Here is a 22,210-nt window from a genome sequence, read left to right as displayed (position 1 = left end):
ACACACAAACACTCCCCCTTCCCCGTCACGTGGCCTAGAGCGTAAACAGAGCTGCTCCGTCCGGGCGTCTCGCTTGTCAACAAGCCCCTGGCGGACTTTAGAGCCGCTTGAAGCGAATAACTTGGGAAGGGTGGCGGGAGTGGGGGGGGGAGGAGGAGGAGGGAGTGCTCGTAACCATGGAAACCTTTTTCCATCTTTCCTTCTTTTAAGGGCCTGGCCTGGCCATGTTTGGACGGTCGTTTTATGCTTTTTTTTATGTTTTATTTTGTCCACAGCCCCTAGTCTTGTCTGTGAGGGAGAAGAGCGGGTTTTAAGTCTGTGTGCAAATTATCTATCCTCTATCTACACACACACACACACACAACTCACTTGTGTGTTGTTTGTACAAATATATACACACCTACATAGATGTATGTGTGTGTATGTATATATGTGTGTATCTGTGTGTGTTTGTGTGTGTGTGTGTATATATATATATATATATATACACATACATACATATATATACATACATATATATACATACACATATATAATGTTTAGTCAGGTCCTTGACGCTTGCCTACTTTTTATACACACGTGTGTTTATGAATATATGCACACACCATATGTATTATATCTGCATAGACGCACTATATAATTTTATATACATACATGTATTTGTGTCTTAAGTTTTCGCGGGTGCGTATATGCAAAAAATTAAAATCTCGGGTGTTTTCCCGCGTCATATTAAATAAATTAGTTAAAATGTTTAAAATTCTGGTTAAAATCCTAGCTTAAAATCTTCTAAAAATCCTTACAGAGCACTCTGCAAGGTCCTTTAAAACCTTAGCTAAAATCCTACCAGTACCTTAAAAGTTTTTCTTATAGCAACGTTTCGACAGGCTCACAACCCTGTCATCTTCAGGCTCTTATCTAGTTTAGAAGCTGTGGGTGTGTTGCGAGGTCAGAGCTGTTGCTTTTCTATGTTTGCTGCTGCTGACGTATGCTGGTTAGCCTGACTTGGACCATGATTTCCTACACACTTTGTCAATGTTACTTATCCACAGTGCTTGGATGTCTTGCCTTGGCCATCTGTACCTGCTGTCAGGGTTCCAAGTAATAGACCCATAGCAAGCAAAACTCCGAGGCAGGTAAATTCCTCAAATAGCTTTATTGGACATATCATATTGGCGCAGATCTGGTGAAAACCGACTCTGAAGGTTCCCGCGGTTTTCACCTAATTAAAAGTGTGAGTTGTCACTTTCGCAAAACAGTCAGTCACATGGTCCAATCACGGTGCTGTTTGGTTGCCCGGTGACATCACTCCGTCTCCACACTCTAACCAGGTGTGAGAATGACCTTGGTTCCCAAGAGAAAGTATTTTGTTTTGACTACAAAATCCCAGCTATCTAAAATCCCACCTCCCTGTTCATCTGGCAACACTGAAGCTTCCAAGATGGCTTCGGTCAGGTCAGTTTCAGGATTGACACCTACTGTCGGGCAATGCCCGATACCCACTTGCTTTGGGGGAAAAGACTGCCAATCGTCCGGCTTCTAGAACCTCTGCATCCTTATGACTTCATCAGGCCAGGATCTCTTGTGAGACCCACCTCCTCCAGGAAGGGCCTCCTTCCTCGCAGCTCCCCTAAGACTAAGGAGAACCTGGCTTGCCAAGATGCCGCAAATGGGCTCATGGAAAGACCCTTTCCTAACCGTCACTTTTCCAAGCAAAGTCATCTTCATCATTGGCTCATGGGTTCTGTTCGTCATCAACATTGGAGTGATCATTGGGGATCTCTACCACTTCCTGGTCTCTCAAAGAGGAGATCTCATGAGCTTCCGGTTCACCGTATCGCTGCTGGTAAAGAACCTTCCTTCGCCTCTTCTGCAATTCAGTCATCCCACGGTGGTGGGGGATAGATGACCTCTCGCTGGGATGCTAGAAAAAACAGGTCAGGGAAAATAGATCCACTGCAGCCTTTACGGATTAACAGAATCGGAAGGGACTTTGGAGGTCATCTAGCCAATCCCTTGCCCAAGCAGGAGACCCTACACCCGTGATGGCGAACTTTTGACACGCGTGCCAGAGGTGGCATGCAGGGCCTCCGCTGCTGGCTGGCACACATGCGCGTCATCGCCCCAACGTCAAATCTCCGTGGTGTTTCTTTTCTGAGCTTCTGTTTCCCTGCAAACGACGAAATAGAAGCTTAGGAAAGAAAAACATCTTATCTCTTGCCCTCCAATCAATCAATCAATCAATCAATTAATCGACAGGCAGAAAATGTATCTACACCTCATTCTGCTCTTTTTGGGTGGCAATTTTGTTTGAGAGTTGGGCTGTAAGGCTGCAACGAGGAAGGTCTAGGCAAGGTGTTCAGTTTGGGGGTAAAGGCACAGGTGGTGTTGTTCAGAATATGTGGTGGGCACTTTCACAAAATGGCCAGCTTTTCCCAGAAGCCAACTCCTCTCCCACGATGCCCTTTGTCATTCCTGAAGGCCCTTGTGTGTATGTGTGTGTGTGTGTGTGAGAGAGAGAGACAGAGAGAGACTAAGACTAAAGAAACTCCAAACTTGGCCACTTTAAGACTTGTGGACTTCAACTCCCAGAATTCTGCCGGCTGAGGAATTCTGGGAGTTGAAGTCCACAAGTCTTGCCAAGGTTAGAGACCCCTGCTGTGAAGTGACAGGATGTGAGAGGCTACGGTTTCTGAGGGTAGCATGTCATCTTCCTATTTTCTTTTTAATAAAAAAATAAATAAATAATATTTTTTAAAACATTGGAGAAGGGAGGAGAAAAGCTCTGCTCTTTGCAACGGGAGATCATTCATATTTTCCCCGCTCTTCTTTGGCTTTCTGACAGTTCTCCCACGTCACCAGCTTCTATTTGGCCCTCCTAGCCAGCATCTACACCTTGCAAGCGGATGATGGCTTCTTGACGTGCCTGGCCCTGACCTCCTTAGGTAAGATGATGATCAGGAGGAGGAGGAGGAGGAGAAACAGTGAGTTTCCCAGGGTAACAAGCCAGGTTCTTTTAGCTATGGTTTAAGTTTCCCATCCTTCCACCATCTAGGCTGGCGTTTCCTAATCTTGGCAAATTTAGAAGTCTGGCCTTCAGCTCCCAGAATCCCCCAGCCAGCATGCTTTTAAGATGGATGGACCTCAACTCCCAGAATTCCCCAGCCAGCATGCTTTAAGATGGGTGGACTTCAACTCCCAGAATTCCCCAGCCAGCATGCTTTAAGATGGGTGGATCTCAACTCCCAGAATTCCCCAGCCAGCATGCTTTTAAGATGGATGGACCTCAACTCCCAGAATCCCCCAGCCAGCATGCTTTAAGATGGGTGGGCTTCAGCTCCCAGAATTCCCCAGCCAGCATGCTTTAAGATGGATGGACCTCAACTCCCAGAATTCCCCAGCCACCATGCTTTAAGATGGGTGGACTTCAGCTCCCAGAATCCCCCAGCCAGCATGCTTTAAGATGGGTGGACTTCAGCTCCCAGAATTCCCCAGCCAGCATGCTTTAAGATGGGTGGATCTCAACTCCCAGAATTCCCCAGCCAGCATGCTTTTAAGATGGGTGGACTTCAACTCCCAGAATTCCCCAGCCAGCATGCTTTAAGATGGGTGGATCTCAACTCCCAGAATCCCCCAGCCAGCATGCTTTTAAGATGGATGGACCTCAACTCCCAGAATTCCCCAGCCAGCATGCTTTAAGATGGGTGGATCTCAACTCCCAGAATCCCCCAGCCAGCATGCTTTTAAGATGGATGGACCTCAACTCCCAGAATCCCCCAGCCAGCATGCTTTAAGATGGGTGGACTTCAACTCCCAGAATTCCCCAGCCAACCTGCTTTAAGATGGGTGGACTTCAACTCCCAGAATTCCCCAGCCAGCATGCTTTTAAGATGGATGGACCTCAACTCCCAGAATCCCCCAGCCAGCATGCTTTAAGATGGGTGGACTTCAACTCCCAGAATTCCCCAGCCAGCATGCTTTAAGATGGGTGGACTTCAACTCCCAGAATTCCCCAGCCAACCTGCTTTAAGATGGGTGGACTTCAACTCCCAGAATTCCCCAGCCAGCATGCTTTAAGATGGGTGGACTTCCACTCCCAGAATCCCCCAGCCAGCAGGTTTTACACGTGAGGACTTCAACTCCCAGAATTCTAGCCTGCTTTAAATGTTGTGGTCTTCAACTTTCAAAGTTCTCCAGCCAGAATTAATGGTTGGGGAATTCTGGCAATTGAAGTCCACGCTTCTTAAAGCTTCCAAGGTTGTGAAACAATGATCTAGGCCCTACATTAATTTTTTTCCCCTGCCACAATCAATTTTCTAAATTCCAATTCTGAAAGCTGAAGTCCACAGGTCTAAATAGATCACAGTTGCCCAACTCTGATCTAGTGGTTAAGGCACCAGGATAGAAAGCAGGAGACAGCGAGTTCTAGTCCTGACTGAGGCACGAAAGCCGGTTAGTGAGTTTGGTCCAATCACCAGGGGATGTTGAGTTCTAGTCCCGCTTTAGGCATGAAACCTGGGTGACTGATTGGACCAATCACCAGGGGATCGTGAATTCTAGTCCCGCCTTAGGCATGAAACCTGGGTGGCTGATTGGACCAATCACCAGGGGATCGTGAATTCTAGTCCCGCCTTAGGCATGAAACCTGGGTGGCTGATTGGACCAATCACCAGGGGATCGTGAATTCTAGTCCCGCTTTAGGCATGAAACCTAGGTGGCTGATTGGATCAACCACCAGGGGATGTTGAGTTCTAGTCCCGCCTTAGGCATGAAACCTGGGTGGCTGATTGGACCAATCACCAGGAGATGGTGAGTTCTAGTCCCGCCTTAGGCATGAAACCTAGGTGGCTGATTGGATCAACCACCAGGTGATGTTGAGTTCTAGTCCTGCCTTACGCAGGAAAGCTGGTTGGGTTATTTCTGGCCAGTCCCTCTGTTTCAGCCCAATCCACTACACAGGATTGTTGTGAGGAATCACCATATCATTGCGAGTTCTAGTTCCTCCTTAGGCATGAAAGCCAGCTGGATGACCTTGAGTCAATCACCAGCAGACAGCAAGTTCAAATCCCGCTTTAGCCATGAAAGCCGGCTGGGTGATATTTTGGGCCAATCACTAGGAGACGGTGACTTCTAGTTCTGTCTTAGGCACAAAAGCCAACTGGGTGACTTTGGGCAGATCGATCTGTCAGCTCAGCCCAACCTCACAGGCAGCGGTGAAATGCTACCGGTTCGCACCGGTTCGGGTGAAACGGTAGTGATAAAAACTACCAGTTCGGGCGAATCGGTAGTAAAAAAAAAAACTACCTGTTCCTCTGAACTGATATTTCCGATGATCAGCTGTGCCGCACGATTTCAAATCGCTAGAAAGCAGTGAATCTTAATTGCGCGGCACAGCTGTTCCCCCCCCCCGCTGTTCTACTTACCTTCCTAAGCCTTTTTCCGTGTGAAGCGCACAGTTGGCACGCACGGGCAGCAAACTGGTGGCAAACCGGGGAAGATTTCACCACTGCTTTCAGGGTTGTTGTTGTTGTGGGGAAAATAAGAGGCGGAAGGTACGTTGGATATGTTCGCTGCCTCGAGTTATTTGCCAAAATAATAAAAGTGGGGGATATAAATGAATGAATAACTCCTTTCCTTTTCACCCAGCCATGAATTTTGCCCTGTACTTGGCTCGATTCTGGATGGACTACCTCACCATCGATTATAGGGAAGAAAAATACGAATGATCAGAAGGAACTGGGGGACGAGAAGAGCGAGGCCAAAAGGGACAGCTTGTTCACATTATCCCAGCCGGTAACCTCTGAAGGAGCTACGAAGGAGTAACCGCCAGCCTTTAGGATTAGCCAAGAGAGTTTAATAGAATATTAACAAATGTCTCTATTGCTTCAATGTGCCAGAGTTTTGCACTCTCACCGCCCTACATCCGGAGAACACGGAAGCAAGAAATAAACCGTTGCAGGTCATTTACCGGCGTTCCACCAGCCCAAATACTCTTCCCAAACCTGGGCTCTCCTACAAAGGACGATGGGCAGGATGGGCTCCTGCTTCACCCTTCTTGATCGGACATCTGGGGACGAGTGAGAAGCCTTTCCTCCACCGGGTGCCCCCTCCCTTCCCTCCCAAAATGGATCGGGACCGGCGCTTTCGGGCCCACCAAATCTGCCAACGCCGGAGAAAGAGGAAAAGTGGTTCTGGAGAAGACAAAGTTGATGCCACCCTTCTGGAGAAACTAAGGTCTAAACGGAGCGGAGATGTTTTTTCAGAGGTGAACTTGGAAGGCAGAAGGTTGTCTGGAACCGAGAGGACAAGGAAGAGTGGGGCATAAGATAATAATGGCCTTCTTTTTTTTTTTTTGGGATGTGTAGCGCCTGGGCTATTAAGGGAACGCGATGTGTAAGCACCGAGGAGCCGTCGCCTTCTCGTCTCCACAGCGCTTCAACCGCCTGCCAATCAAGCCCTGGACTTTTTTCAACCACTGGGTTGCAGAGAAAGGCCGCGAGGCAGCCTTTGGTCCTAACAAACCTGAGGGCCTTGAAGACGCACGCCGTGGGGCTCCCCAAGACCACCGGTGTCCCGTATCTAGCACACATACATATACACAGAGCTCCCTCTTTTGTTGGGGGATGGAGCTGGGGTGTTCCTGCAACCAAGGACAGCTTGTGCAGAAGCATCAAAATGGATTTAGGATAGGACTTGACGGAGGAAATCCCCAAACTTGGCCGTACTCTTTTATAAAAATTGCTACGGGTTGGGTGGCAACAGGCCACTCCCAATTCCCAGTCGATTCCTCCTGTCTCAAAACAACCTTCGAAGAAGGAAAACAAAGCAACTTCAGGGAAATCGTTTGACCTCAAGGAAAGGCCTCATCTCCCCTGCTGAGCTCGAGTGGAACCCGGGTTGTGAGAGAAGAAAACTGGAAGGGGAGGCGTCGTTCTCTTTAAAAAGTGCCAGTTCAATCCTGTCCCTCAACGGCTCACCAGCCCTTTCTGCATAAAGCTGGCGACAAAATTTTGTCGTTTGCAATTCCCATCGGACTGCGGGGAGGAGGAGGAGGAGGAAGAGGAGGAAGAGAAAGAGATGGCCTGTCTTTTAACTGGGATACCTTCATCCAAGCTTTAAAGGTGTCCCAACAACCTTGTCTGTCCAGGCTGGGAAGCTCACGGAGACAATACCCAGTAGTTGCAACCCCAAGGCCTCCCTTCCTCCCTCCCGCTCTCCCTCTGGGGTGAAATTCTGCCAAGGAGCTGCCAAGAGGAAGAACTGAGAGTGGGGTATACAGGGCCCATGTGACGAAGGAGAGGCCGGCCCTTTAACTCAACTACTGTCCCACTCGGATGTGAGGGTTGAACTTGGGATCCAGGCTGGGGTCATTGTCGGCTGAGGCCCGGCCGAGTTTCATCATGACGATGACGAGCGTCAGGAAGCCGATCCCGCCGATCAGAAGGAAGATGACGAATCTCTGCATTAACGACCGCGGCTGCTTTCGGGTGCCGAAGCGGTTCCTGACGGCAGAAGGAAAGAGAAGATTAAGCTGCCCCGTCCTTTGAGGTTCTGAATTGGATTTTTGCCCACTGGGGTGCTTTCGAACCGTTAGCTGGCTTGCCGTGAGATCCCTCAAGCCGGATCCTATGCCAAGGAAACCTTTTAAAAACGGGGGAAAGGAATGAGGAAGCTGCCGGGAGAGACTCCAGAATAATGAAGAGAGCAGAACCCAAAAAATATTCCAAAGTCCACCAGATCTGAAGCGTAATTACAACCTGCTTGGAATCCCAACGGTGCTTTTCCACCAGGCAACTGGAGTTTTTTCTCCCCCTTGAAAACGTTTCGCTTCTCATCCAAGAAGCTGCTTCGGTTCTGGATGAGAAGCGAAACTTTTTCAAGAAAACAAACCGAGGAAGTCCAGTTCCTTTTGCAAAAGGTGTAACCATCATGAGCTGGAGGATTGTGCGTCTCCACGCCTGGAAGCCAGGCGGAGTTTGGCACCGTGGCCGGTTTTTTTCAGGCCCGTGAACAGCTCGCGCCAAACCGAGAGGACCTCTCGAGGAAAGGAGCCCCTCCGCTTTGTTTTGTGACTTTTTCCTCCCGTCGCTCTTGGCCCCTTCTCCAATCTCTGCTTGCTGCTCTCTCTACTGCCAGCATCTCTCGGGGGAGAGCCGGTTTCCCAAACTGAACAAGCCGGGAAGTTCTTTCTCAAGGGACTCACTTGAGCAGCTGGGCGAGCCAGCTGAGTGTCGGCCTCCGGCGGTATTTGTCCTCGTCGAAGTCGATGGTGGTGCTCGAGTCCTGGCCGACGCCGGCTTCCCGGGTGTCGTAAATTTTCCGCGATGAGGAGGCTGCAGGCATAGAGAGAAGGGAAGAAATAGAAATAGTAACCCTTTCTTGCCCGCCACCCTCTCGAAACTTGCGAGTTTCACTGGAGAAATTCTGCAGATAATCGATTATACGAAACCCAGTACAGTGGTATCATGTAAACGCGACGTTATGAATCATGATGGAATAAGGAAAAAGGGGGAAAAAACAGGTCTGGGAAACTGCATATTGGACAATCCTCCCCATTATGCAAACTGGCCCATATAATGCTTAAAATTATCTTCTTCCTTGCCCTTCTCTAGGTATATTGGCGAGCCAGCAACAGAACAGAGGTATTTTATGCTTTATTCTCCTTGCTCTTTATTTTAGGAGCTTTTTTCCCCTGCATCCCCAGAGAAATTACAAGTAGAAGTGGAAAAACTAATTCTAAATGAACTTGCATTAAGATTTTTTTTCCACTCAAGTCTAAAAGGAGTTCTTTGGGGTTTCAAGTGATAAAAATGAAGGATTTATGCAATACTTTTATCAAATAAAGGCACCCAGATTTTAATCAAATGTCGGCAGGAAACGCCGACTTTCCTTGGGACCTCTGAAGGGGATACTGCTACAAGCAAGGTCACAACGCCTCCCCCCACACAAATCGATTTATCTCCCTCCGTCATCCCACCCCCCAAATACAGCTGCCGACCTGCATTGATCGTGAGAATGTCTCTACCTCCGTCACTCATGCTGACGATCGTGTGTTGGTCTGCCACACCGCCATTCTTCAGGTTCTGCTGTTGCTGCTGCGGGGACTCGAAGTTGCAACTTGCACTGTAGGCGAAGGCCGAAGCCGAATTCTGTGGGGCAGCTTCTTCTGAATTTAGGGCTGGCGAGGGAGAAGAAAAACAGTTTTGAGCTCCAATGAGATAGTGGGGGTTTTTGAGACGTTTAAGTATTTAGCGCTTGCCGTTAGGTGTTTTAAAAAGAGTTTTCTGGGAATTATTAGGACCGTCTGCAATTTTTGTAGGCTGCTCACTGCCACTGAGGAGGCAGCACTTAAATCAGTGTATGAATCAATAAAGTTAAGATATAACCCTAGCCTGATTGTGACTGAATTTAGGTACTGGGGTGTTTTTTTTTTTAAATTAATTTTAATGGATTGTTTTATTGTAGAGGATAAAATGAAGAACAGTAAAACAAACAAACAAAAGGAAACCCTAACAACAAGAACAAGAACAACAAAATATAGCGTACAAAAAAAGAGAGAGGGAAAAGTGATTACTTAGATTTAATATTAAACATGTAGGGTCTACCCTGGCTAAGTGCTGAAAGAAAAGAAAAAGCAATACATTCTCCTCCTCCTTTTATTTATTTATTTATTTAGGTAGGTAGGTAATGATAGATAGCTACATACATAGAGGATAGCTAATGATAGAAAGATAGATGATAGATAATGATAGGTGATATAGAGATAGATGATAGATAGATGATATAGAGATATAGATAATGATAGATGATATAGAGATAGATGATAAGATAGATGATATAGAGATATAGATAATGATAGATGATTATGATAGATGATATAGAGATATAGATAATGATAGATGATAGATAATGATAGATGATATAGAGATAGATGATAGATAGATGATAGATGATATAGAGATATAGATAATGAAATATGATGGATCAGTGATGGCTAACCTTTTTGCTGTCGCATGCCAAAAGCGGGGGTTGCGTGGGGGGGGGTGCCCACACCCATAATTCAATGTGCCCCGCCCCCACCACACATGTGCGTGGAACCCCCCACACTCCCCCCACTTTTGGCACAGTGGGCCCGGTAGGCCTGTTTTTCGCTCTCCCCAGGCTCCAAAGGCTTTCTTGGAGCCTGGGGAGGGTGAAAACGGCCTCCCTCCACATACCTTGGAGGCTCTCCAGAGGCCAGAAACAGCCGTTTTCCCGACTTCCGGTGGGCCCGGAAGGCCCAAAAATCAGGTGACCGTTTTTGCGCTGGAGCTGAACTAGGGCAATGCTCGCGTGCCCACAGATATGGCTCCGTGTGCCACAGGTTCACCATCATGGTGATAGATGATAAATAGATAAGCGATAGTCTCAGACTATGATGCTATCTCAAAATTAAATGAATTTCCAAACTGCCAATCTTTAAGGAAATCTTTCTTTAATTGAGCACAGCCACCGGATCATGACTCCGCGTGGACAAGACTGACCTTTTGCCCCCCAATCCCTCCTTTTCCGATCCCCAAATCTCTGCTTCTCATTGGCTATCTTCCAAGTCATTCTTCAGACTTCTTTTTCTCGTCATTTCCCAGGAATGTGCCCCCTCCCCTCATTTCCACGACAACCAGACTTCAAAGGGATTTATCAGGCAAAAGTTTCAGAGTTTATCTCTCGCTCTCCTCTGCTCTCTATGCCAGCGTTGAAACGCTGACAGATAGATAGATAGATAGATAGATAGATAGATAGATAGATAGATAGATAGATATGGTAGATAGATAATGATAGCTAAATAGCTAGCTAGATGATAGATATGGACGGGTAGATGATACATGATACACATTTACACATATATACATACATACATAACACACGCACGCAGAAAAAGAAGAAAAAGCAGCCAACGGCTTCAGCTAAACATGATACTAATCTTCAAATCCTTCTGTTAACCATCCGTTATCATATTTAGCATCTGGAAAGTCCACAAACGGTTTCCAGCCTCTTATAAAGCGGCCCAGTCCATTATCTTCGATCAAAGCAGTTCATTTAGGTCCTGGGTTGATTCGCTCGTACAAATGGAGCTTCCCGCACACACGTGAGCGTCTGCCGCTCGCACAAACGGAGCTGCGTGTGTCTGCCGCTTTCATGGCCCAGTACCGGCCCAGAGCCCGGGGGGGTTGGTGGGGACCCCTGTTTTAGAATGACTGTTTTCACAACATGTTAAGCAGGATTAGTTGTAATCACACAGAATTGGGCCTTAGGGGACAGGGGGTGGGGGGGCTTAGCAGACTTTGGGCAAGCCTTTGATTTCATTTGGGCTAGAAGACCTCCAAGGGGTTCTGACTTCGGCTTCCCTAAAAAGCACGAAGCTGAGTCTTGGTCCTGGCAAAACCCCTTTTATTGACACGACTGTGAATCCCTTTCATTCACAGTCAGCAAGGCCTGTCCAAACAGTCTTTCAGAGGAATACTTATCAACACAGACCTTATCTCGCTTGGAAAGCTGCCAGATAACTAGTTTCCATACGCAGTACAAGGCCAAACTTGGCACAGAGTCTCTGGGATTCACGGACAGATCTTCCCACTCTTGAAATGAATGAACAAACAAATTGTTTCCTGCAGAAGCCCCCTCCCCATTCGCTCCTCTTTTGTTTCCTAGGGGAGGGCCCAATCACCTCCAAGGTGTGGCTTTTACTCCCAAATTGACCCTGCTTTCTGAGTTGTTCTTGTCTTCTGGCACCACTGCGCATACTGGGAACGGGCTCCAGCTGTTCCTCTGCCTCACTGCTGTCTACCTCCCACTTTGCCTCCGACACAGAGCTTTCCCCAGCCCCCAGGACTGGCCCATGTTCCTCCCCAACCTCCTCACTGTCCGACTCTGCTGCCAGCTCTGCTGGCCGCCGGCGGGCCACAACACAAGGCCCCTTCCAACTGTATTCTTGATTAATTTATGATTCAAAGTGCAATGCGAAGCATTTGGGGAATAATTCATTGACCAATTTAGTGCACTGTTAAAAAAAGGGGGGGAGGGGCTTTGGAGGCATTTCAAGTACAAAGATTTTTTCCCCCCACAAATAAGACTTGAAAGGGGGTTTATTTATTTTTTTGCTTATAAAGAAAGATGAATGAAAAATTATTCCACTCCCGACGAGTGGAATAATCTCCTCCCCCTATATTTTGAAATACAGATGTTTCTAAGGCACGAAATTACGGATGGCCGATCTCCACGTAAATGAGATTCGTGGCTTGCACTCCTGAGGGAATTTACACCAGGGATAGGTGGTAGGTTTTAGAGTGGTGTGGTGGCGCTCTCGCCTCACAATCAGGAGGCTGTAAACTCGATCCTAGGTAGAGGCAGATATTTCTCTCTCTCTCTCTAAGCACAATGAGAATATATCTGCTGAACAAAACTCCGCATTGGCAACAGGGAGGGCATCCGGCCAGTAAACACTCAACTCCATTCAGTTGCCCAGACTCCACCCCGCAAGGGATTATAGGGTCGTTAAATGAGGATGATGATGATAGGTGGTAGGTTCTAACAGAAAACTCAAACCTCAATTGCCAAGGACATGATACTGTCGCCCCCATCTAGCACTTCACACTACCTTAGCAGTTTTTAAGATGAGTGGACTTCAACTCCCAGAATTCCCCAGCCAGCTTAGTTTAGCTGGCTGGGGAATTCTGGGAGTTGAAGTCCACTCATCTTAAAATTTAATTTAATAATTTAATTTAATTTAATTTAATTTAATTTAATAATTTAATTTAATTTAATTTAATTTAATTTAATTTAATTTAATTTAATTTAATTTAATTTAATTTAATTTAATTTAATTTAATTTAATTTATCACATTTCTATGCCGCCCTACTCCCAAGGGACTCTGGGCGGCTTACAACAAAAGTAATGCGAACAATGAACATAGAAAATTATTAAAAACATTATGAAAACATTTTAAAAACATTAAAAGCCCATGCACACCATTCATGGCTGGATCTTGCAAGATTGCAACACCGAGATCCAACGGCCCCAGGCCTGCCGGAAAAGCCAGGTCTTCACCGCTTTCCGGAAGGCCAATAGGGTGGGGGTAGTCCGGATCTCAGGAGGTAACTGGTTCCAGAGAGCTGGGGCAGCCACAGAGAAGGCCCTCCCCTGCAGGCCCGCATTGTTTAGCTGACGGGACCCGGAGGAGACCAACTCTGTGGGATCTTACCGGTCGCTGGGAGCTATGCGGTAGAAGTTGTTAAGGTGGAGAAAAGGCTCACCTGAGCCCATATACTCACCTGTGAAACTGGACCAGTCGCTGCAGTCTGAGGCGTTGTGAGTATCCACTTCTTGAGTCACTTCCATTTCATCAATCTGAGCAGGGAAAAAAAATAAAATTAAATTAAAAATCCAGGTTAATAATCTGGTGGGATCCGGAAAGAAAGTCAAAATGACGGGTGATTTGATCGGACTCTTTTAAGAGCAGAGTTCTCCATCCTTTTCGGGTTGGGGGCCTGGAGGGGGTGGGGAAGAGGGGATGATTTTTGCGGGAGGGACAGGCGCCAGCACCTGCAACATTTGCAGCGACGCTCAAACGAGCGGGGTGCCCGCAATGCGGCTTGTGCGCGAGCGGGGCTGTGCCTGCATTGCATGCATGCGCGTACATCGGCCAGCTACTCACGTGGCCCAGTGACGATTAGGCCGCACCCCGGTATTGGGCTGCGGCCCACAGGTTAGGGACCAGTGGTAGGATTCAAATAATTTAACAACTGGTTCTCTGTCCTAATGACCAGCTGGGTAGGCGTGGCTCAGTGGTCATGTGACCGTGTGGGCGTGGCCAATTCAACATCACTCATGTCTATGGGCAAAGCGCCTTAGCTGTTACAATGTAATAAGGGTTAAGCAGAGAGGCAGTTTCTGTAAGCAGGGCAATAAAGATTAGGCTAGAAACACCACCAGAATGTTTCCTTCCTGCCTTCCTTACAGGATTAGCCCTGTAAAGTGGGAAAAAAACAAAATATGATTTCTTCTAACAACCGGTTCTCATGAATAGGTGTGAACTGGCTGAATCCCACCACTGTTGGGGACCCCTGTCTTAGAGGCATCCTGGACATGTTTCTTTGCTTGTTTATAAAATTTGTTGGCCGCCCGTCCTTATCTTAAGGTAACACTAGGGGGATTACAGACGTAAAAATACATCAATGTTAAAACAAGAGAAATTAAAACCACGATGTAAAGTCCTAAAAGTTTACGTTGTTTTCAAGGCAGAAATCCAGATTTTTCCCATTTGCTTCTTTCGATTTATTTTATGGTTTTTAACTTCCTCGTCTAGTTTCTAGTCCTGGGATTTTTCCTTGTAGAAAATTATTATTATGATTATTATGATTATTATGATTATTATTGGTTAATCTTTAGTGAGATTCACAGCCTTTGAGGCTGGTTAATAGCTCAGCAGCTCGAGTCCTAACCAAGGACCTAGGAACTGTTAAGGTATCGTCGGAGGATGTAAGCTGTTCCGAGTAAGGTGGTTTTTTGTAGAGTCAAAATGTTCAAGTCCGGCAAACTTAGAATTTCTAAATAGCAGGGTAGCCCTTTGGGTATTGCTCCAAGGGCTCCAATTATTATTATTATTATTATTATTATTATTATTATTATTATTATTATTATTATTATTAAATCTTTGGTGAGATTCACAGCCTTTGAGGCTGGTTAATAGCTCAGCAGCTTGAGCCCTAACCAAGGACCTAGGAACTGTTAAGGTATCGTCGGAGGATGTAAGCTGTTCCAAGTAAGGTAGTTTTTTGTAAAGTCAAATTATATTATTATTATTATTATTATTATTATTATTATTATTAACTTTACTCATTAAACTTGAAACTCAGTCAACTGGACATTCAAAAATGCATCACAAATACCATTGACTGGTGCTAATAGTTGATACGGGTTGCTGCCAGTATCCTAGGTATTGACCAAGTACCTTAAGATGTAATAATAATTAATAATTAATAATAATAATAATAATAATAATAATAATAATAATAATAATATATCTTAAGAAGGTACTTATTATTGTTGAAAGCCGAAGCACACAGTTTACTGATATTGCTGTACCAGGAGACGCCAGAGTCCCTATGAACAACTGAATTATCTGCAAAAGGTCCTCTCTTTTAAAGTAGCCTGGTGCCTCAGCAGGATTAGAGCTGCCAAGTAATTATAGGGAGGTTGTCTGCAGGGATTATTTTTTTAAAACAAAAATAGCTTTTTTTCAAATATATATGGACAAAATCCAAGGCTGGAAACGGTGGTCTCAAATCCAAATCTCTGCCTTCAACAGAGATCCGTCCATCACCTGTCCTGAGGCTCTCAACTGCTGGAAAAAAATATCCCCAATCTGGATCCATTTCAAAGCAGATTAACTTGACCTGAATAGAATAGAATAATGGAGTTGGAAGGGACCTTGGAGGTCTTCTAGTCCAACCCCCTCCTTAGGCAGGAAACCCTACACCACTTTAGACAAATGGTTATCCAACCTCTTCTTAAAAACTTCCAGTGTTGGAGCATTCACAACTTCTGGTGGGAGGCTGTTCCACTGATTAATTGTTCTCACTGTCAGGAAATTTCTCCTTAGTTCTAAGTTGCTTCTCTCCTTGATGAGTTTCCACCCATTGCTTCTTGTCCTGCCCTCAGGTGCTTTGGAGAATAGATGGACTCCCTCTTCTTTGGGGCAGCCCCTGAGAGATTGGTGATACCTGGTGCTGTGAAAAATTGCTCACGAAGCAGCTCAACGATGGCAGGATTTAATTTCTTACCAAGGGAAGCCGAAGTCCGGCTCGAGCCCAGTTGACCGTGGAGAGCTTCTCTCGAAGGGCAGATGCGACTGGACTGACCAAGTTGGTGGGAGGGAAGACGGGACCCTGGCAAGAGGGACACTGGTAGCCGGCGGGGGCCGTGTTCTGTGGCAGCTGGTTGGCCATCTCATTGAGGCAGGACCAGTGAAAGAGATCTGGAGGGAAAAGGAGCCGTTAAAACAAAGTCCTGCCTTGGCTAACCGTTTTGTTGCCGCGTGCCGAAAGCGCTTAATACAATGCAAACGTGACACCCCCTGCGCCCCGCCCATGCGCGTATGAACCCTACACGATCCCCCCCCGCCCCCACGCATGTGTGCGCGATACCCTCCATGCCCCATTTTGGGCCTAGTAGGCCTCCCTGCAGCCTCCTAGGACTCAAAACAGCCTCCCACCGGCTGATACGCTCTCATAGAGAGGGGCTCCTCCGGGTGCCGTCAGCTAAACAATGTCGACTGGCGGCCCCCAGGGGGAGGGCCTTCTCTGTGGGGGCACCCACTATCTGGAACGAGCTCCCCCTGGAGATACGTAGGATCCCGGATCTGTGCACTTTCCGCCGTGCTCTTAAGACTCTCCTATTCCAGCAAGCCGGCCTGGCCTAATTTTCTCCCCTGTTTTAAAATTCTTTTAAATCGAAATTTTAATCTGTTTTAAATTATTGGGATTTTTAATTGTCTCGGGCTAAATTATTTAATCTGGTTTTAATTATGTTCTTAACTTTTGTATCTATGTATTTTATTTTGTGCGCCTGAGTCCTTCGGGAGTAGGGCGGTATATAAATCTAATAAAACAAACATAAAACAAACAAAAAACAAAACGGGCTGTGAGGGGGCACACACCCCGCATATGCGCACGCAGCTCCTACATGCGCCCTGCCCCCCACGCATGCACGGCAGAAACCTGATATTCAGCTGGCTGGCAGGAGGCGCGCGCGCACATGTGTGGTTAAGCTGAGCTGGGCGACGGCTCGCGTGCCTGGAGAGAGGGCTCTGCGTCAGGGGTGAAATGCTCCCGGTTGGGACAAGATCACCCGATCCTGTAGCAACGGAGGCGAGTGGTTTGGAGAACCTGTAGCAAAAATCTCTGCCCTCTCCCATGCCCAGTTGAGCTGCACAATCCTCAGAGGCTTTTTTTTTTTTTACTTTTAAAAGCATTTTTTCTACAACCTCTTGGGCCAAAGAAATGCTTTTAAAAGTAAAAAAAAAAAAGCCTCTGATGATCGTGCGGCTCAGCTGGGATCGTCAAAGGCTTTTAAAAGAAAAAAAACCCCTTTTTTTCTTTTAAATGCCTCTGACGATCCCAGCTGAGTTGCCTGATCGGCAGAGGCTTTTGTCTCAGGAATTCTGGGAGTTGAAGTCCACAGGTTGTAAAAGAGCCACATTTGCCCACCCCTGGTCTAGGGAGATGTTCAACCATCCAGGTCATGGTTGTCCCAAAGGCGCTTTTCCTAAAGAAAACTAAATTTTCTTGGGTTTTTTTTTTTCCCTTAAAAACATTTCGCTTCTCATCCAAGAAGCTTCCTCAGCTCTGAGTGGATGGGGGAGAATGGAAGGATTTATATTCCTTGCATACAGCTGGTCATTTGCATTCTTTTTAAAGGGTCATCGAGGCCACTTGGAGGTTTCTCTGTGTCCTCAGGATCACCTGAGTGGTGGAAAGGGGGTGTGGAGCCTTCTTGGAACTGCTGAAAAGACTGTGTTGTAGAGTGGAGATAGATGATGTCATATCCTTCCCCCTCTGTCGAGAGAGGGCTGTTCAATTTGGACATAGATTTTGACCTCTCTTTCAAACCTCTCTGTCCAAAATATGGACTGCATTTTCATCTATTTATTTAGAATAACAGAGTTGGAAGGGACCTTGGAGGTCTTCTAGTCCAACCCCCTGCTTAGGCAGGAAACCCTACACCACTTCAGAGAAATGGTTATCCAACATCTTCTTAAAAACTTCCAGTGTTGGAACATTCACAACTTCTGGAGGCAAGTTGTTCCACCGATTAATTGACATCACCTGAGTGGTGCAAATTGGTGTGAAAGGACCCATTTATGTGAGGATACAGATAAATCTCCAAGTGGCCTCAACGACTCTCTAAAAGGATGCAAATGACCAGCTGTTTGCAAGGAGCATAAATCCTTCCATTTCCCACCCTCCAGTCAGAGCTGAAGAAGCTTCTGGGATGAGGAGCAAAACTGGAAGTCCAGTTGCTTCTTGAAAAAGAAGCACCTTTGGGACAGTCTGAAGTTGATGTGTCCCCTGTGCCAGATAGCTTTTTGGGGAGCCCCAGAAGGGGGAAGCCTCTCTGGCACAATGCCCAGAGAGTTTCTACCAGGGTGGATTTGATTTAAATTGAGTTGATTTAAATCACAATTTAAATCATGTTGATTTAAATCACAATTTAAATCATGACTTAAATCACTAGTAAAAAGGCTTGATTTAAATCAACTCGATTTAAATTGTAATTTTTAAAGAGCAACTACTCCTTTGACCCACTGTTGACTCACCGATGGTCCCAGTGTTGCAGAATATACAGCCTCATGCTACACAACTAAGCTCCATTTCATGCTGAATAAACTAAATTATTTATGTATCTTAAATAGAAAACGATTTTACGATAGATTTTTACCCCAAAAGTTTTGTATTAAAATAAATTCGATAAAAATAAAAAAAAAATCCGATTTAAATAAAAAAAATCCGATTTTTTTGATTTTTTTAAAAAAATCATTGATTTTTATCCACCCTGGTTTCTACTGACCGTAACACACGAGCCGAACCGTCTCTTTGTTGGAAAGGAGTGCGTTACACAACCGGCAGTTGGGATTGTAATCGCTGTCTTGAAGCCACTGCAGGTACGACTGGACGATGCACTGAAAAAAAAACAACAACAGGAAAATAAATAAATAAATTGGTGTGACGGGCAGCAGGTGGAAATGGGGGGTGGGTGGGAGGGGAGCCTGTTTATGTCATAGAATGGAAAGACCCTCTTATTTCAGTTTTTAAGGTGATTTGCAACAATCAAGAGCTAACGCAGAGGAAAAAAAAATTGTATGCATCTGGTTTTTGACAGCTGAAGCCATAAATCAGATTCTAGCTGACTCGGCCTTCCGTCCCTCCGAGGTGGGTAAAATGAGGACCCAGATTGTTGGGGGCAAGAGGCTGACTCTGTAAACCGCTTTAGAGAGGGCTGCAAAGCACTGTGAACTGGGATATAAGTCTAAGGGCTATGGCCTCCCTCCCTTCCAGTGGTTAGAATGCAGTATTGTAAGCTAACTCTGCCCACTGCCGGCAGTTCAATTCTGACTGACTGGCTCAAAACCTCTTGGAGAGGGCAGTAAAGCACTATGAAGCGGTATATACTGGTAGGTCTAAGTGCTATTGCTCTTCCTTCCTTCCTTCCTTCCTTCCTTCCTTCCTTCCTTCCTTCCTTCCTAGCTATCCTTCCTTCCTTCCCTCCCTCCCTGCTTTCCTTCCTTCCTTCTCTCCCAGTGATTAGAGTGCAGTATTGCAGGCTAACCCTGCCCACTACCAGGAGTTTGATCCTGAGTGGCTCAAGGTTGACTCAGCCTTCCGTCCTTCCGAGGTCAGTAAAATGAGGATCCAGCTTGTTGGGGGCAAGAGGCTGACTCTGTAAATCGCTTAGAGAGAGCGATAAAGCACTGTGAAGCAGTATCTGTCCCATTGCTATTGTCCTTCCTTCCTTCCTTCGTTCCTTGCTTCCTCCCTCCCTCTCTTGCTAACTCTGCCCACTGCTGGCAGTTCAATTCTGACCAACTGCAAATTTGGCAGTTCAAATCTCACCAGGCTCAAGGTTGACTCATCCTTCTGAGGTAGGTAAAATGAGGACCCGGATTGTGGGGGCAATAAGCTGACTTCGTATAAAAAAAAGAACACTGCTTAGGGGACCCTGAAAGCCCTACTAAGCAGGTATATACAAAAGTATGAAGGCTATTGCTTAATGCATTGTAAGCCGCCCTGAGTCTCCGGAGAAGGGCGGCATATAAATCGAACCAATCAATCAATCAATCAATCAATCAATCAATACCTCTGACAATCCAAGCTAAGTTGCCTAATCGTCACAGGCATTTAAAAGAAAAAAAGTCTCTGCCGATCAGGCAACTCAGCTGGGATCGTCAGAGCCTTTTGAAAGCATTTTTTTTTTTACTGTAGATAAAATAGTTTTAAAAGTAAAAGAAAAAAAAAATTGGCCACGCCCACTGTCACATTACACCCCCCCACACACCAAGCCACGCCCACAGAACCGGTAATAACAAATTTTAGATTTCACCACTGATCTGACCTCTCCCTGCTATTTCCATTTACCTTGGCATGGTTAGCAACAATGCAGTTCTCGCAGACATTCACCCGATGCTCAAAACAGAACAGGTTTGTGACTTTCCTCTTGGGACATTTGCACAGCCCCATCGTGGTCGGCGCAGGGGGGGGGATGGCTTAGGCCGAGAAGAGCTGGAGAAAGAGGACACGGACAGAGGGATTACTTACACGAGGGTTTTTCAAACTGCAGCATCTTTAACGGCTGAGAATTACTTCATTCCCAGCTTAGTCCAAATTAATTGAATGAAATATTTTGGGAAATATTTAAAAAAAGGCATATTATTTTTCCCTATAACGAAGAAATGGAGAAACAAGCATTGATTATATTTCTCTAGTCAGGTAATGAAACATCTGCAAGAAAAACACCAAGCACCCAGGACCCCACAGTCCTCCTCTTACTTCTGATGATGTTCTCTAGTTGGGTCATGAAACGTCTGTAAGAAAACAGCCAAGCTGAGAGAAGTACCAAGATCCTCACAGTCCTTTTCCTCCTCCCTCCCTCCCTTCCTCCTTAAATCCTGCTCCTTTCTACCAGTAGTATGATGATGTTCCCTAGCTGGGTCAGGAGACGTCTGCCAGAAAACAAACAAGCCCAGAGAGCACCCAGGACCCCTCATGTCAACCCTGAGCTACAAATATTCTCCTTTATTGGCCTCCCTCCTTCTCTCCATTAATCCCCCCTCCTTCCCTTCTAGCACTGATGATGTTCTCTAATTGGGTTACGAGACATCTGCCAGAAAACAACCCAGCTCAGAAACCACCAAGACCCCAGAGTCTGCCTCCTCCTCCCTTCTAACACTGATGATGTTCTCTAGTTGGGTCACGAGATGTGTGCCAGAAAACAGCCAAGCTCAGTGAGCACCAAGATCCTCACAGTCCTTTTCCTCCTCCTCCTCCCTAAACCCTCCTCCTTTCTACCAGCAGCACTGATGATGTTCCCTAGTTGGGTCAGGAGACGTCTGCCAGAAAACAAACAAGCCCAGAGAGCACCCAGAACCCCTCACGTCAACCCTGAGAATACAAATATTCTCCTTTATTGGCCTGCCCCTCCTTCCCTTCTAGCATTGATGTTGTTCCCTAGTAGGATCATGAAATGTCTGCCAGAAAACAACCCAGCTCAGAGAGCACCACGATCCTCACAGTCCTTTTCCTCCTCCTCCCTCCCTCCCTAAATCCTGCTCCTTTCTACCAGTAGTACTGATGATGCTCCCTAGTTGGGTCAGGAGACGTCTGCAAGGAAACAAACAAGCCCAAAGAGCACCCAGGACCCCTCACGTCAACCCTGAGAATACAAATATTCTCCTTTATTGGCCTCCCTCCTTCTCTCCATTAATCCCCCCTCCTTCCCTTCTAACACTGATGATGTTCCCTGGGAGGATCACGAGACGTCTGCAAAAGAAAAAAGCTCGGAGGGCACCAAAGACCACTACCACCCCCTCCACCCACCCCCGGAATCCCTCATCACCTGACAGGTCATGACTCCCTGATTGACGGGCATCCAAAACCCACCCGCCCGCCGTAACTGCGAAGCAAGGGGTTCGATCTAATGGCGAGGGGCGGATAGATTCCCCCCGCCACCCTCCCCTGGGGAGGAGGATGCAATCGGGGGCGTCCTCCAGCCCCATGATCCCCAGCCCTCCTGGCCGTCAAAGCCCATCGCTCTCCCCGCCTCCCGCACCCCCTCAGGACCCGGGGGGTCCACGAGATCATATAGCCGGTCCCCTCCCTGCAGCCACGGCGGTGGGAGGGATATACCCTACCTGCCTCCCTTGGCGAGGGAACCGTCCCCGGGAGGCCCAGGCGCGGGTATGGAGGGTCCGAGCGTCGTCGGAGCAGCCCAACCGCCTCCGGGCCGGTCTTCGAGCGAGGGGCGAGTCCCACCTGTCTCCGCCGCCTCCCTCCGGCCCTCTGCCACGTCTCTTCCGGGAACGTCGCGCTCTGATGGCGTCACGCCGGGCCGCTCTCTCTTTCTCTCTCTCTCATTCATTCATTCAACTTCCGGCCTTCTCTCCCAAAGATGGCGGACGGCGCT

General features: G+C 46.8%; 2 protein-coding genes across 3 annotated transcripts; one reads left to right on the top strand and one right to left on the bottom strand.

The window, feature by feature from the left end:
• The first annotated feature begins 1,286 nt into the window (after positions 1 to 1,286).
• CATSPERH (catsper channel auxiliary subunit eta) lies at positions 1,287 to 9,388 on the top strand. Its single transcript, XM_087881260.1, has 3 exons — positions 1,287 to 1,843; positions 2,843 to 2,942; positions 5,644 to 9,388. Exons 1-3 carry the CDS (start codon positions 1,658 to 1,660, stop codon positions 5,721 to 5,723), a joined length of 366 nt encoding a protein of 121 aa, XP_087737386.1. The 5' UTR covers positions 1,287 to 1,657; the 3' UTR covers positions 5,724 to 9,388.
• ZFPL1 (zinc finger protein like 1) lies at positions 5,830 to 22,067 on the bottom strand. Of its 2 annotated transcripts, none has more exons than XM_087881258.1 (8): positions 21,939 to 22,067; positions 20,167 to 20,310; positions 18,602 to 18,713; positions 15,817 to 16,010; positions 13,306 to 13,381; positions 8,996 to 9,175; positions 8,201 to 8,330; positions 5,830 to 7,499 (listed from the first exon to the last, which is right to left on the bottom strand). In XM_087881258.1, the coding sequence occupies exons 2-8, from the start codon at positions 20,266 to 20,268 to the stop codon at positions 7,316 to 7,318; spliced, it is 978 nt and encodes a 325-aa protein (XP_087737384.1). In that variant the 5' UTR covers positions 20,269 to 20,310; positions 21,939 to 22,067; the 3' UTR covers positions 5,830 to 7,315. The 2 variants fall into 2 exon arrangements, with proteins under 2 accessions (XP_087737384.1, XP_087737385.1); XM_087881259.1 differs by having other exon boundaries at positions 9,023 to 9,175.
• Between the last annotated feature and the right edge of the window lie 143 nt (positions 22,068 to 22,210).

The sequence above is a fragment of the Pantherophis guttatus genome, chromosome 18 (assembly GCF_059756535.1).
Source record: "Pantherophis guttatus breed Tessera chromosome 18, ASM5975653v1, whole genome shotgun sequence".
In the NCBI taxonomy this organism is placed as follows: Eukaryota; Metazoa; Chordata; class Lepidosauria; order Squamata; family Colubridae; genus Pantherophis; species Pantherophis guttatus.
Note: the sequence above shows the minus strand (reverse complement) of the source record. Positions and strands in the feature narration are given on the sequence as shown.

Coding starts and splice junctions, on each gene's coding strand:
- CATSPERH (XM_087881260.1), top strand. CDS start 1,658: ATGCCGCAAATGGGCTCATGGAAAGACCCTTTCCTAACCGTCACTTTT. Junction 1,844..2,842: donor GGTTCACCGTATCGCTGCTG/GTAAAGAACCTT, acceptor GCTTTCTGACAG/TTCTCCCACGTCACCAGCTT. Junction 2,943..5,643: donor CCTGGCCCTGACCTCCTTAG/GTAAGATGATGA, acceptor CTTTTCACCCAG/CCATGAATTTTGCCCTGTAC.
- ZFPL1 (XM_087881258.1), bottom strand. CDS start 20,268: ATGGGGCTGTGCAAATGTCCCAAGAGGAAAGTCACAAACCTGTTCTGT. Junction 18,714..20,166: donor TTGTTGCTAACCATGCCAAG/GTAAATGGAAAT, acceptor TTTTTTTTTCAG/TGCATCGTCCAGTCGTACCT. Junction 13,382..15,816: donor CCGGACTTCGGCTTCCCTTG/GTAAGAAATTAA, acceptor TTCCCTGCTCAG/ATTGATGAAATGGAAGTGAC.